The 14,969-nt window shown below is 45.6% G+C and overlaps 1 protein-coding gene across 1 annotated transcript in view; it reads right to left on the reverse strand.

Moving 5' to 3' along the window:
* The window catches only part of ADAMTS15 (ADAM metallopeptidase with thrombospondin type 1 motif 15), a 59,040-nt gene that overhangs the window by 9,527 nt on the left and 34,544 nt on the right, over positions 1–14,969 (reverse strand). Inside the window, exons 3-5 of the mRNA XM_084803644.1 lie at positions 7,262–7,429; positions 2,720–3,003; positions 1,270–1,447 (exon numbers count right to left, since the gene is read on the reverse strand). Coding sequence (XP_084659770.1) covers positions 1,270–1,447; positions 2,720–3,003; positions 7,262–7,429 — 630 coding nt within the window. The remainder of the gene's footprint in view (positions 1–1,269; positions 1,448–2,719; positions 3,004–7,261; positions 7,430–14,969) is intronic.

Consider the following 14,969-nt stretch of genomic DNA (forward strand, 5'->3'; position numbering starts at 1 on the left):
CAACATTTCATTGCAGGTCCCGCTTATACAATAGCATCATAGAGCTGGAAGGGTCCATTTTGGCCATCAGGTCCAACCCCCTGCTCAGTGCAGGAATCCCATTTAGGCATCCCTGACAGATGGCTGTCCATTTTCTTACTGAATACTTCCAGCGACGGAAAGCCCACTGTCTCCTTAGGCAGTGGGTTCCATTGTCTGCCTGCTCTGACGATTAGGAAGTTTTTCCTGATGCTCAACTGAAATCTGCCTTCCTAAGCCCATTATTTTATGTCCTACAGTTCTGACTGATAGAGAACATGGCATGCACTTATTTAGTTTACTATCCAGTTTTTTAGTTACTGTGCACCGAGTCCTCAAGGAGTACAATCTCAGATCCTGACAGTCATTTCTAACACAGCTGGGTCTGCCAATGCCTATTAATCATGATAGCTAAATAGAGCCTCCTTGTATAGAAGCAGTATACCACTGAATATCAGGTAGCTGGGGCCTTTAAAGCACTAAGGGTTTTGGGTCCAGGTTCCTTGACAAGACTGCCTCCACTCATACCAACTTGCCCATACTCTGACTTCACTGTTAGAGGCCCTAGCAGTCCCACCTGTAAGAGCAATTAGGCCAGTGGGCATGGGAAACGGGGCCTTCTCGGTAGTGGACCCTTGCTTGTGGACCTCTGTTCCAACTGATACCTGTCAGGAGCAGGCCCTAAAGACTTATCTGCTTACCTTGGCTACAACTGAACCGGGATTTTATTGGGTGCCATTGTGTATATCTAGTTTTAATTCTTAACTTTTATCTTTCTTCTTATTGTTTTTATCCTCTTTTTATGGGTTTGAATTTTGTTATCCACTGCCTCAGGGGGGTACCCTAAATGGTGATCATCTGAAACATCTGAAGGGCACCAAGTTGAGGAAGACTGTACCACTGGTTTCCATGGCATGTAGGAGAGGTAACATCAAATGATGGTGCAGACACAATGACTAGCAGTCAGCATTTTGGTGTGCACTCTTTAAGAACATCAGTAGTTATGTTTGGAATGGTTGCAACAGACCCGTGCTAGCCACACAGCCCAGAGTTTCAGCTCCAACCACCTTTTTTAAAAAGAGATGTATTTCTTTTATGATATCCTCCTCTTACGGCATCTCCCAATAGCAGCCTCCCATCCAAGAGGTTCATCAGCCCCATACATGCTTAGCTTCAAACAATGTGCAGCCACAAATGTTCCCAGACCATTCACTGGGTCCCACTCAGGTCCATCCCTTTATCAAGCCTCACCTGAATCAGAGCAGGGGTCCAAACCACAGGAGCGGTATTTAACTCGAACCCCTTCGCAGTATTTCCCTTCATTGGCAGGCGGTGGGTTGTTGCATTCACGCTTCGCCAGCTGGACTCCTCCGCCACAGGTCCGAGAGCACTGGCCATAGGGCGCCCACTTCCCCCAGTTGCCATCCACCTGCCAGAGCACACTGTGTTGAGTCGATGCAAAACCCACATGCCATTGTCATCAATGCTTTATTTCAACTCTCTTAAAGGGCTCTTTAAGGGCTCCAAATCATGAACCTCGTGTGCCATGTATGGCTCGTGATGTACTATGCTCTTGCTAGCTAGTGGGGAAACATGTGCAAAATGCTCTTCTCTGTGCTCCAAACAGTGGATAGACTTGAGAACATTATCCTCAGATCTGCAGGCAGAGGGGAAGGGGGTGACTAAAAGTGCAAGCTGACATGCAATTATGTCAATTGCTCATGCAATGAGCAACTATGATTCAGACCTGCATTCGATGGTGAGAAATGGCTGTACTTGTAGAGTGGGGAAAATGACATGCAACTGCAACAAATTAAGTCAGTTCACATGTATTTTAATTGAGACATTTTATTTGATTTTGAAAAAAAGTTAGTGAAACAAAGGCAACAAAAGCAAGAACATGTGGAATAATAAATCAAGTTCACTAAAGAAACAAAGGAATTCACTAATTATAATTCTTAGTCTATAACCAATATGCTTATGGAACATCTACAGTAAAATGGCCTAAGTAGGAGCTCAATACCTAATGGAAGAGTAAAAATACAATGTATACAGCATATAAAAAGAGTGTGAGTGAATGTGAGTTGTTTTGTGTGTATGTGTGTATTAGTCAGAACAAATATAGGCCACTGTACTTGGCTGGAATTTGATCAAAAGTCTGAAGAACTTCAACATAGGAAATAAATGGAAAAGCATGGTGCCATAATATCTCTCCTAAAGTTAAGATTCCTTGCTGGCTGAGTATGTTTGCACACAGTCATAGTCTCCCAGATTTTATCAACCCACTGCTGTTTAGTTGCTTGCTTTGGAGACTTCCAGTTACACTCTATATACACAACTTTGCAACTGTATACAATTGCTTAACCAGAATCATTAGGTTCAAAAAGATGAAAAAGCATAACTTTAGGAGTTACCAGTGGTCTAATGCAAGGAAATTCTTGACAGTAATCAGCAACCATGTTCCAAAACTCCTGCACTGTAGAACATTCTCACCAACGATGAAAAATAGGAACCTTTCTGACCACACCCCTTCCAACAACACTGAGTATAGGATTAGGTAAAATCAGTTTGCATGTATTGCAGGCATCCAGTTTGTCTGCATCGTTTGGGGCTTTTTCATGCAGAAATCTAGACCTCTTCGAGTATTATATCCCGCCCCTCCCCAAACTCCATCCTCAGCACAGAGTGATCATGTACTCACCCGGTACTTACTGATGTTATGCCTCTCGACACAGGTGCCCTTCAAGCAGAACCTCCCTTCTCCACAACTGGTGCCATCAGCCCAAGGGAAGTGGCGTGTCTGGCACATGATGTGGCCACGAGCCTTGCCTGTGCACCACAGCTTGGTGCAGTACTGCATGTATGGACAGGGCTTGGAGCCAATGCCAAAGGCCAGCTCGCATTGCTGGTTGAGGTTGTAGTTGGTGCCAGGAAGGTCTTCAGGCAAAGGGATGGGCTTGGTGGGTTGGTCCAAGAGGCAGTCGCCTGGAGAGAGAAATGGGAGGAGAGTCGGCAAGACAGAAGTAGACATCACTGAGTCAGACTGAATAGAAGTGTTTGGTTTTCTTGAGAGAGCAGGAGGCAGTTCAAGATCTGGCGGTGTTCCAACTGGATCAGAAGAAGCCAAAGGAGATATGAAAGACTAGTAGGGATGGTGCAGGTGCCTGATTCCATCCGGGAATCTGGCAGAAACCCCCCCCCACCTGCACCCACTCGCCAAGCCTCTGCCCCTGCTCACCCCCTGCCCATGCTCGGCGGGTGGCCCACACTCACCCCAGCAGCCTTGTCGAGCTCTGCAGTCACCATTTTTTGAAAAATAAAATGGTGATCGCAAAAATGTGCATATTTGTATATGCGCAGATATTTATTTATTTATTTCATTTCTATGTGCATTTTAACGCATACGCAAATATGCACATTTGCAAAAATGTGTATTTTCGCATGTGCAAATATGTGCATCACAAAATATGCATTTTTGCACACGCAGATATGTGCATTCACCAAAATGCGCATTTTCGCGCATACACAAATATGCGCATTTTTGCATTCACCATTTTACTTTTCAGAACATGGCAACCGCAGAGCTCGACAAGGCAGCTAGAGTGAATGCAGGCTGCTTGCCAAGCATGGGACTGGCTCGAGTGTGGTCTGGGTACCAGCGAGTGGGGACAGGGGCTGGGCAGGTGCCTGGAGAACCCAGACAGGGGTGGGTTCACACATCCCTAAAGACTAGTGAATGTACAGTGAAGGCTACCTATCGAGACAGGCCACCACTTCCCAATGGGAGACCTTCAGTGGCTATTGTCCCAGGATATGGTCTGAAGCAGGGGTGTTGAACTCCAGGCCCAGGGACCAAATCCAACCCTCCCCCAGAGGGCTACAGCCTCTTCAGCTAGCCCATCCTGCTTCCCCTTACTGCCAATCATTCAGTGGTGTTCCAGCTTTTGCACCTCCCCCCCCCGCATTCTAAAAAGTTGAAATGCCCCTCCTAAGGCTTAGTTACTGACAAGAAGAGCTTTACACTAAAATACACTGGCATTTTGGCTCCACCCCTTTTGCCTTCGGCCTTGCCCACTGCTGAAATGTGGCCCCCCAAAACGTCTCCAAAATTGACTTTATCCCTCGGGTGGAAAAAGGTTTGGCAACCCTGGTCTGAAGGCATACGATGCAGCAACCTGGCTGAAGCTAAGCAAGGGTCTGGGCCAGCCTTCCCCAACCTGGTTCCCTCCAGATATTTTGGACTACAACTCCCAGCATTCCTGACCATTGGCTATGCTGGCTGGGGCTGATGGGAGTTGAAGTCCAAAGCATCTGGAGGGCACCAGGTTGGCGTAGTCTGGCTCTGGTCACTGTTTTGCATGGTAGACCAGCCAGGGAATCTCTGTACACCTCCTTGAGTTCCATCCTTGGGTTATAAATGCAATTAATAAAATGCATTTTAAAAGCAAATAAGCCATAATCAGCATGGAATCTGCCATTTATAGTGAGAATGTCTGCCACCAGGAAGTCCGGCCCTTTTGGGGCTTGCCTGATTGATTGCAGCCACAATTTGTGCAAACGTTGTAAACTGCAGCCACAATTTGCGCAAATGTCTATTTGTGCAAATAACCCCTGCGGAAAATTTGCAAACTGGCCCGAGTCGATGCAGAAAACGAGCCGAAGTCCAGGGTGCCGAGCTGATGAATGCTCAGTGAGCTCCAATCTCCTCTGACATCCTTAATCTCTAGCCAAGGGATCTATGCCCTAAAAGCTGACACTTACTCAAAGAAACCTATGGCTCAGTCCAGGGAGAGGCAGTTTCATGTGGGAAATATTTTATGTCTGAAATCACCCCTTCTTTTTCTTGAAAAAAAAATCACAGAACTCACTGCACCAGAGAGATCTCTTAGGACTCTCTGATGTAGAGAAATGTCTTGTGTTTTTCACATGGGTATCATTTTGGATCATCCCCTGCAAAACTGACATGGTAGAGACCTTACATGAGGACTATACCACTTCACAGTCATGCACACAGACTGGTTCTGACACTAAAAGAGTGAGGAAAGTCAGGTCTGCCCTCTCACTCACATACACAGATGCAAGAGGCCGGCAAGCTTCTCTGAAATAAATCAGGAGCATTTAAGACTGGGGCTGAGTGAATCTGTCAAGCTAGATTCATTCAGGCACTCTCTTTTTTCCACTGTTTCTGTTTCTCTGTCTGTTTCTTTGTTTTACTCAGCATGAAAATTCATATCAGTGGGACTCTGTTTTTAACCTCCAGTGAGTAAGGGCCAGGCACAGGCTACTCTAGAACAATCAGAAAGCTAGACACAGAAAGGAAAACAGACTATGGAAGGACAAGACTCTCCAGTGGTGGTGACCTGCAAGTTGTGTGCAATGTTTGTTCTCTTGCCTAAGATCAACATGGCCTACACTTGCAACAACTGCAAGTTGATCACACTGCTGGAAGAAAAAGTAAGAGGACTGGAGTGGCGACTGTCGACCCTCCAGGGAATAAGAGAACACAAAGAGTTCTTGGACAGAACGGTGGAACTACAGAAGCAAGGCGAAGTACAGGAGCTAGAAGAGCAACAGCAAGCTGAGGCAGAAGAGGGAAATGTTGAGGTGAGGAAAAATGAAGTAGAGGATACTCCTTGGAAAAGGGTGACAGGAGCAGAAGAACTAGAAGCCACTCTGCACCAGTGGAGGCAGTGGAACTAGGGAACCATTTCCAGGTACTTGAGGATGAGACTGGAGACTTTCAGCAACTGGCTCTGCTAACGTGAGTTTTTCCTCCCTTCTGTTGATTGCTTATTTATTGACTTTACTTTCATTGCATTTTTAGTTTTTTAAATTATTTTCTCGTGCTGTTTTATGATTTGCAGCATTAGTGTAGATACCGCTTTGGAAATTTATATTGAGAGGTGGTATAAAACACTCATTAAATCAAAATTAAATGAATAAAAGAAGGCTTCGGACCAGCAAGTTGGAGTTCAGCTGTCTCACTGTCACATGTTTCTCAGCCCCTTCTAAAATGGCTGCTTCCAGGCAGTATTCCGACTTTGCATCTAATGATTTACAGCCGGCTGAGTGTAAACTGTTTAATAAAAGCAGAGGAGTGTGCCAAGTTCAGCTGGGTCAGGCAATGTCCCAGCAATGTGTGATGACTCCAACCTTCTAGACAGCTGGTTTTAAGGATCTCTCGTTATTGTTCTCTAGGACTACCTTCTGCTGCAGCCCTCTCTTTATACTGTTAAGAGCACATCCACACAACCATTTTGATAGTGTGATGATCGCATGTTAGGGATGTGCAGAGCTTATCTGAGAGGTCTGCCAAGTCTTGGCAAAATATTTAATCTCCCACCCCGGCCAAATGGTCAGATTTTTCTCTCAAGCAAGGAGCTCCAAATTTGTCCCAAAGTTTCACTTTAGGTGAAATTCACTGTTGACTCATCCTGGGTCCCAGCAAATTTGAACCCTAAATGGAGGGGTACTTCACCAGCTCTGGACTCCCAACAGGGCATCAGGTGGTGATGAGGAGTAGAGGATGACACCCAGAGCATGGCTTGATGAGCAGCTAGGGATGGGTGAGGATCTTGTTTCAGTTTATTTTGATAAGAATTTATCAAAATTCCCAAATTTCTACATATCTGGGACAGAAAGAACTTGATTTGTTTTTTGAAAAATGAATGTGTAAGAAACCAGAATGGACAGATTCATCCATCCAGGCTCAGGGAGTTGAGTGCTTAGCACTTAAAAGCCTGGGTTTGAATCCCTGTGTATTCAACCATCTCTGTGGTGCTGAATTAGGCATCTTTCTGGTGCCACCTCTTTTTTCTTATGGGCTCCTCATCTCTAATAATTACGTGGCAGGCAGGTACAACATGGGCCTCTCCATGCTGGGAATGGCTCAACCTATTGAATTTGGCTAGTTCACATGGGTGAGAACTTCGTTTCAGCTCATTTTTTATAAGAACGTATTAAAAATAGCCACGCCTCCAGAGTGTGGCTGTCCCCATAGCCATGCCTTTGGGGTGTGGCTATGGAGACTGTCACGATGAGAGCCTGCACTTCAAGATTTACCACTACACCAGTGTATAAAAGTTTTAATGCCTCCTCACTTTTTGCTAGCTTTGTACCTTGTAATCGAAAGGAAATTTACTGGGCTATACATGCCACTCAGTCCTTGAAGCCCCAATGTCTCCCTTTTCTTGCCCCTCACTCCCATCTCCTTTCACCTACCTACACCCCATCCCCCGCTCACCATGTCCACTGTCCAGGAAATCTGTGATGATGGCGGCACTGCAAGCTGACCAGGGGTTGGTGCGGTCGATCTGGATAAGAGTCGGTGACATCATGTGGTTGGTCCTCAGCCTACCAAAGACCTCCTCACAGACCTTCACGTTGTCGTGGGGCATGTTGAACACGTGCCCTGGAAGAAGATAGAGGTACAGTTTGAAAATCACAGAGAGTACCCTGGCAAGCCCTGGGCAATTAAATTAGCATTTCATGGGGGCTGGCTGGGGAGGGTGAAAAGGGGTGGGGAAGAAAACAATCTAAGCTTTTCAGTCAGGTAGTGAACATTGCATCGAATTCTGGAGGAAGGGGCATTTTGAATTGATAGCAGCAGACTCTGAAGCAGGATCTTTTCTCAGGGTGCAGCTAGGTAAATTTTAGACCCTGGACTTCATGGTCTTCTGAGGTCCCTTTTTAAATGGCCATTTGTATTACTTCAGATGTGAAGCTCACAACTAGAGAGCCAGTGTGGTGTAGTGGCAAGAGTGTTGGACTGGGAACTGGGAGATCCGGGTTCTAGTCCCCATTTGGCCATGGAAGCTCACTGGGTGACTTTGGGCCAGTTTGACTCTCAGCCCAACCCACCTCACAGGGTGGTTGTTGTGAGGATAAAATGGAGGAGGAGGATTATGTGCACTGCCTTGGGTTCCTTAAGGAGGAAAAAAGGCAGGATATAAATGTAATAAATAAATAATAAAAACTAACCTTAGGGACATAGGAAGCTACCTTATACTGAGTCAGACCATTGGCCCATCCAGCCCAGTTTGGCAACACTGACTAGCAGCGGCTCTCCAGGGTTTCAGGCAGGATTCTTTCTTCACCCTACCTGGAGAAGCCGGGGATCGAACCTGGGACCTTCTGCATGCAAAGCAGGGGCTCTGTCACACTGAGCTATGGCCCCTGTCAGAACCTTTCCCTTGGCTACCCAACTACCATGCCATGCTTTGCAACTGCTTCCTCATTCCTGAAATGTTATTGTTGTTGTTCAGTCGTTCAGTCGTGTCCGACTCTTCGTGACTCCATGGACCATAGCATGCCAGGCCTTCCTGTCCTGCGCTCTCTCCCGGAGAGTGCTCAAATTCATATTCATTGCATCGGTGATGCTATCTAGCCATCCCATCCTCTGCCGTCCCCTTCTCCTTTTGCCTTCAATCTTTCCCAGCATCAGAGTCTTTTCCAGGGAGTTTTCTCTTCGCATTAGGTGACCAAAATATTTGAGCTTCAGCTTCAGTATCTGTCCTTCCAATGAGCACGCAGGGTTGATTTCCTTTAGGATGGACTGATTTGACCGCCTTGCAGTCCAGGGGACTCGTAAGAGTCTTCTCCAGCACCACAGTTCGAAAGCATCAATTCTTCGGCGCTCAGCCTTCCTTATAGTCCAGCTCTCACAGCCATACGTTGCTACTGGGAAAACCATAGCTTTGATTATACGAATCTTTGTCGGCAAGGTGATGTCTCTGCTTCTTACTATGCTGTCTAGGTTTGCCATAGCTTTCCTCCCAAGGAGCAAGCGTCTTTTAATTTCATGGCTACAGTCACCATCTGCGGTGATCTTGGAGCCCAAGAAAATAAAATCTGTCACTGCTGCCATTTCTTCCCTTCTATATGCCAGGAAGTGATGGGGCCAGATGCCATGATCTTCGTTTTTTTAATGTTGATTTTCAAACCAACTTTTGCACTCTCCACTCTCACCCTCAACAAGAGGCTCTTTAGATCCTCTTCGCTTTCTGCCATTAGGGTGGTATCGTCTGCGTATCTGAGGTTGTTGATAATTCTCCCGGCAATCTTAATTCCGACCTGTGATTCATCCAACCCGGCGTTTCTCATGATGTACTCTGCATATAAATTAAATAAGCAGGGCGACAATATACAGCCTTGTCATACTCCTTTCCCAATTTTGAACCAATCGGTTGTTCCATGTCTGGTTCTTACTGTTGTTTCTTGTCCCTCGTACAAGTTTCTCAGGAGACAGGTAAGGTGGTCTGGTACTCCCATCTCTTTCAGAATTTGCCACAGTTTGTTATGATCCACACAATCAAAGGCTTCAGCGTAGTCAATGAAGCAGAAATAGATGTTTTTCTGGAATTCTCTTGCTTTCTCCATGATCCAGCAAATGTTGGCGATTTGATCTCTAGTTCCTCTGCCTCTTCGAAACCCAGCTTGTACTTCCGGTAGTTCTCGGTTCACATACTGCTGGAGCCTAGCTTGTAGGATTTGGAGCATAACCTTGCTGGCATGTGAAATGAGCGCAATTGTGCGGTAGTTTGAACACTCTCTGGCATTGCCCTTCTTGGGAATTGGAATGTAAACTGACCTTTTCCAGTCTTGTGGCCACTGTTGAGTGTTCCAAATTTGTTGGCATATTGAGTGCAGCACTTTAACAGCATCATCTTTTAGGATTTTAAATAGCTCAGCTGGAATACTGTCATCTCCGCTAGCTTTGTTATTAGTAATGCTTCCTAAGGCTCACTTGACTTCACTCTCTAGGATGTCAGGCTCAAGTTCAGTGACCACACTATCATGGCTATCAAGGACATTAAGATCTTTCCTGTATAGTTCTTCTGTGTATTTTTTCCACCTCTTCTTAATCTCATCTGCTTCTGTTAGGTCCCTGCCTTCCTTGTCCTTTATCATGCCCGTCTTTGCACAAAATGTTCCCTTGAGTTCTCCGGTTTTCTTGAAAAGATCTCTAGTCTTTTCCATTCTATTGTTTTCCTCAATTTCTTTGCATTGTTCATTTAAGAAGGCCTTCTTGTCTCTCCTTGCTATTCTCTGGAACTCTGCATTCCGTTGGATATATCTTCCCCTTTCTCCCTTGCTTTTTGCTTCCCTTCTTTCCTCAGCTACTTGTAAAGCCTCATCAGACAGCCACTTGGCTTTCTTGCCTTTCTTTTTCTTTGGGATGGATTTCGTTGCTGCCTCCTGAACAATGTTACGGACCTCCGTCCATAGTTCCTCAGGCACTCTGTCTATCAGGTCTAATCCCTGAAATCTATTCCTCACCTCCACTGTATATTCATAAGGGATATGATTGAGGTCATACCTGAATGGTTTAGTGGTTTTCCCTACGTTCTTCAATTTCAGCCGAATTTTTGCAAGAAGCAGCTCATGATCTGAGCCACAGTTAGCTCCAGGTCTTGTTTTTACTGACTGTATAGAGCTTCTCCATCTTTGGCTACAAAGAACATAATCTGATTTCGATATTGACCATCTGGTGATGTCCATGTGTAGAGTCGCCTCTTGTGCTGTTGGAAAATAGTGTTTGCTATGATCAGCATGTTCTCTTGGCAAAACTCTATTAGCCTTTGTCCTGCTTCATTTTGTACACCAAGGCCATGCTTGCCTGTTATCCCGGTGATTTCTTGACTTCCTACTTTAGCATTCCAATCCCCTATGATGAAGAGGACATCTTTTTTTAGTGTCAGTTCTAGAAGGTGTTGTAGGTCTTCATAGAACCGATCAACCTCAGCTTCTTCGGCCTCAGTGGTTGGGGCATAGACTTGAATTACTGTGATGTTGAATGGTTTGCCTTGGATTCATACTGAGATCATTCTATCGTTTTTAAGATTGTACCCCAGTACTGCTTTTCCCACCCTTTTGTTGACTATGAGTGCTACTCCATTTCTTCTAAGGGATTCTTGCCCACAGTAGTAGATATAATGGTCACCTGAATTAAATTCGCCCATGCTTGTCCATTTTAGTTCGCTGATTCCCAAGATGTTGATGTTCAGTCTTGCCATCTCATGTTTGACCACCTCCAGCTTACCTTTTGTCAAGTCTGATTTTTTTTAAAAAATACTCTTAGCATCTGCAGTTTTAAATTAACTTAAATCAGAGCATCATCATGACAACAGGAAGATAATGAAGGTTGTTTCTGCTGCCTGATTCCCTCATCTCCTTCCCCTTTCTTGGTAGTCATTTTGGGGGTCCAAGGGCCTAGCTGCAGCGTTTCAGCTGCACCACTGTCTTCTCTCTCTTTTCTTGTTTCCCTTCATTTCGCAAATACTTTTTGCCACCACAGTGCTCCTATCACACAATACAGTGTCCTTCCAGAGGTGCTGTTTGGGGAGGAAGTGGCTGTCCTCCATGAAGCATGGCAGCACAGAGTCTTTTACAACCTGCTTGCATTATATATATATATATATATATATATATATATATATATATATATATTCCACAGAAGACACCTCTATCACTTATGGGATTACCGACTCTGGAAACGCCTGCAGTACAATTGTTGCCTCTTTGGATCCCCTTCCTGGCTCGGCAGTTTTCTTCCTTCTCATGTTCTAATCAGATTGCCCCCAAAGGCAGAAAAAGTTACAACAGATGCAGGTCAATTCCTGCCAGCGAGAGCTTGCGAGCCAGCAGCTCGCTGGCCAAGATTCACACCATCTGCTTTGTGCACGGACACTCGTCCTTGCAAAAGACATGAGAAGGAAACCTGAGAACCAATGGAGAAGGGGGTGGGGAAGAACATTTATTTCCTTATTCAAATACTCTGGCCACTCTGGGAACAAGGCCCTACCCAACCCCCCATTTCCCCTATATTTGGGCTCCTTCTGAACATCTGAAAGCAGACGGCAGATACATTGGGAACAGCTGAATAGCTGCCTGTTAGAAATTAGGCCTAAAATAAATTTCACTAAATTTTACATCCGCCAAAACATTAACATTAAAACCAGGCAGCATCTGAGTTTTAATGTGAAGGTCTGAATACTCCTGCAGGCACCTGCACTGCCAGGAAGCATTGTTAAAACATAACAATAACACAAGAACAGCCCTGCTGAAACAGACCAAAGGCCCATTCTAGTCCAGTATCTTGTTTCCCACAGTGACCAACCTGATACCTCCGTGCAACCCACAAGCAGGACATGGGGGTCAACAGCACCCTTCCACTCCTGTTTCACAGTAACAGATACTCAGTGGGATCCTGTATCTGAACCTGCCAGAAAACCCATGAAAATCAGTGTGAGGAAGAACAAGAAATAAGACAACGAGGGGGGGGGGAGAAGGAAAGACCAGAGAACAAGAGTGGGGAGGGGAGGTGAAGGAAAGAGCAGGGAACAAGAGGGGAGAGGAAGAGGGGGAGGAAAGATCAGGCAACAAAAGGAGGAGGAGGAGAAAAAGTTTAGAATCTACCATGGGAGTATGGGAAGGGGGAGGAATATTGCAAAAGAGGATCTATTGCATAATAAGCCTGTCCCATTGGTAAGGGATATGATACCACTAGATTGCAAAACACCTGTCTTTGTAGTGCTTGAAAATTGGAAGCACTGGAAAAAACATCATGAAATGGTTTGAGAAAAAATGGAATATTGGAAGAGAAACAGCAAAAGAGCAATGGAATTGGGGGCAGGGGGGGATGTGCCGTGCATATGAGCCAGACATTATCATACTGGAGGGAAACACTGGTGTAGATTGGCTCCTGGTGGTTGCACATAGCCATTGATAAGACTTTTCCATCATGAATTGCTTAATACCCCTTTAAAGCCACCTACAGTATTTGCCATCACCACATCTGGTGGCAGCAAAATCCTCCAATTAATTACATGCTGTGTGAAGCATCTCTTGCCAATGAGTTTGGCATACCCTTGGAATTTGCATTTTATTTGGAAGTATTGGTCTCTTTTGGTTGTGTTACTCTGTAACAGCCTTCTCCAACGTGGTGCCCTCCAGATGTTTTGGACTACAATTCCCAGGATTCCTGGCCACTGGCCATGCTGGTTTGGGATGATGGGCATTGAAGTTCAAAACTCCCTGTCTCCCCCTCCTCCTGTTTTCTGATACAGCATTAAGCCTTTGGGGTGGGAGGGGGAGTACCATTTGAACAAACTTTCACTTTCTATCAACCAGACCACATTTAAAGGTTTTAAAAAATGTAAAATGGCCAATTTTAAGCTCGAAATCACTACAATCACAACAGCCGATTGCATGAATCCATTCCCTTGCAAAGCATTGCAGTCGAGTGGAAGTTCTGTCTTCAGCATTTGATCTGGGTCAGCTCATTTGTGCAGGTGACTCACTGCCACTGAATGGTACAGTCGAAATGAGTGGCAAATGCATGTGCCATGAGCCGCCCACCCTAACCAGGAAAATCTGATTACCGGCGATCCCATTTCCGGCTGTGCAGCAGATTCCAAATCAGATGTGTGAATGCAGAATGGATTGCAGCACTAATGACAAAAAAAAACTGAGCCTCCTCCTGTTATCCATATAAGAGCTGAGCAATTTGGCTGTAAGTCCTTGGACAATCCAGTGCTAGGCTTCTCCGGATCTAGGTGTGTGTCTAATGGGTCCTGGCCATGACATGTTAGTCCAGGATTTCTAAAGCTTGGGAACTGAATCAACTGCAGAGCCAGAACAGACACATCTAGCTTGGTCTCGCTTGTCTTCCTAACAGCTGTTTTCTAACAGTTCCAGTGAAACCTCCCTATAGCTCTGGGAATAGAGTTGCAGTCTCTCTATCTCTCTCTCTCTCTCTCTCACACACACACACACACACACACACACACACACAGTGGAGTTTCCCCAGGAAGCTATTCTGGAAGTGTTGCTGTTATCTAAACTTCCTGAATGAAGCATTCGGGGTTATTTTAAACCTCAGCCTCATCTCCCTCCTAATTATGGATCAAGAAACTTTCCTTGCTAAAAAAAAAAAAAATGGATCCAGTCCCTGCCCTGCTGGGTGAAATCCGCTCCCCAAGTGGCAACCGCAGGCACTGGCCCTGCCTCTCTGCTGTGGCTTTGGTTTAAATGGCCACTTCCTAAGCCACAGGATGACGGATTGAGGTCTCTTGCCAAGATATGGTCTGGCGAACATTTGAAGGAGAACGTGCAGAACCAGACAGAGGCAAAGCACAGGCAGCAAGTGATTTGATGCTGCACCAGTGCTGGATTGGAACCCTACGGAGACTTGAACTGAGCAATGTGCTGGGGACCCACATGCGCAGAGCCCCTATGCCACCCTTCCTCTCTCTTTTACCTACATTTGGGTAACCATACAGATGGGGCCACAGAATGAAAGGTCTGGAGGGCCATGTATATAATTGGTTCACAGAGCTGGAGAACCACAGATGTGGAAGGTATCAGGGTCAACCTCCAGGAGAGGCCACAGGTCAGTAGTAGAACATCTGCCCTGTGTGCAGAAGGTGCCAGGTTCAGTTCCCAGCATCTCCAGGGCTAGTGTTGTTTTTAAAGGATCAGGTAAAAGCATATGGGAAGAACCTCTCTCTGCATGAGACCCCAGGAGAGTTGCTGCCAGTCAGAGTAGACAATACTGGGCTAGTCAGACAAATAGTCTGACCTACTACGAAGCACCTTCTTATGTCTTGCCCTGTGTCGGTGATGGGCAATCTGTCATCTTTGGCCTAATTTCAAAAGCCCTCTGGAAAAAGTGATCTGTCCCTTTCCAGCCAGCTCACTGGATAGGGAGGAAGAGGGAGGGGGGAAAAGGGGTGGCAGGAAAAAAGAGAGAGAAAAGAGCAGTGACGGGGAAAAGAGAGAGAAAAGGATAGTATCAGGAAAAAAGAGAAAAGGAGTGGCAGGAAAAAAGAGAGAAAGGGGGTGGCAGGGTAAAAGAGAGAAAGGGGCAGTGGCAGGAAAAAAAGAGAGAAAAGGGGTGGCAAGAAAAAAGAGAAAAGGGGGTGGGAGGGAAAAAGAGAGAAAGGGGCAGT

Source organism: Heloderma suspectum, chromosome 6 (genome assembly GCF_057233095.1).
Source record: "Heloderma suspectum isolate Gila_16-S chromosome 6, 16-S_ref, whole genome shotgun sequence".
Taxonomy (NCBI): domain Eukaryota; kingdom Metazoa; phylum Chordata; class Lepidosauria; order Squamata; family Helodermatidae; genus Heloderma; species Heloderma suspectum.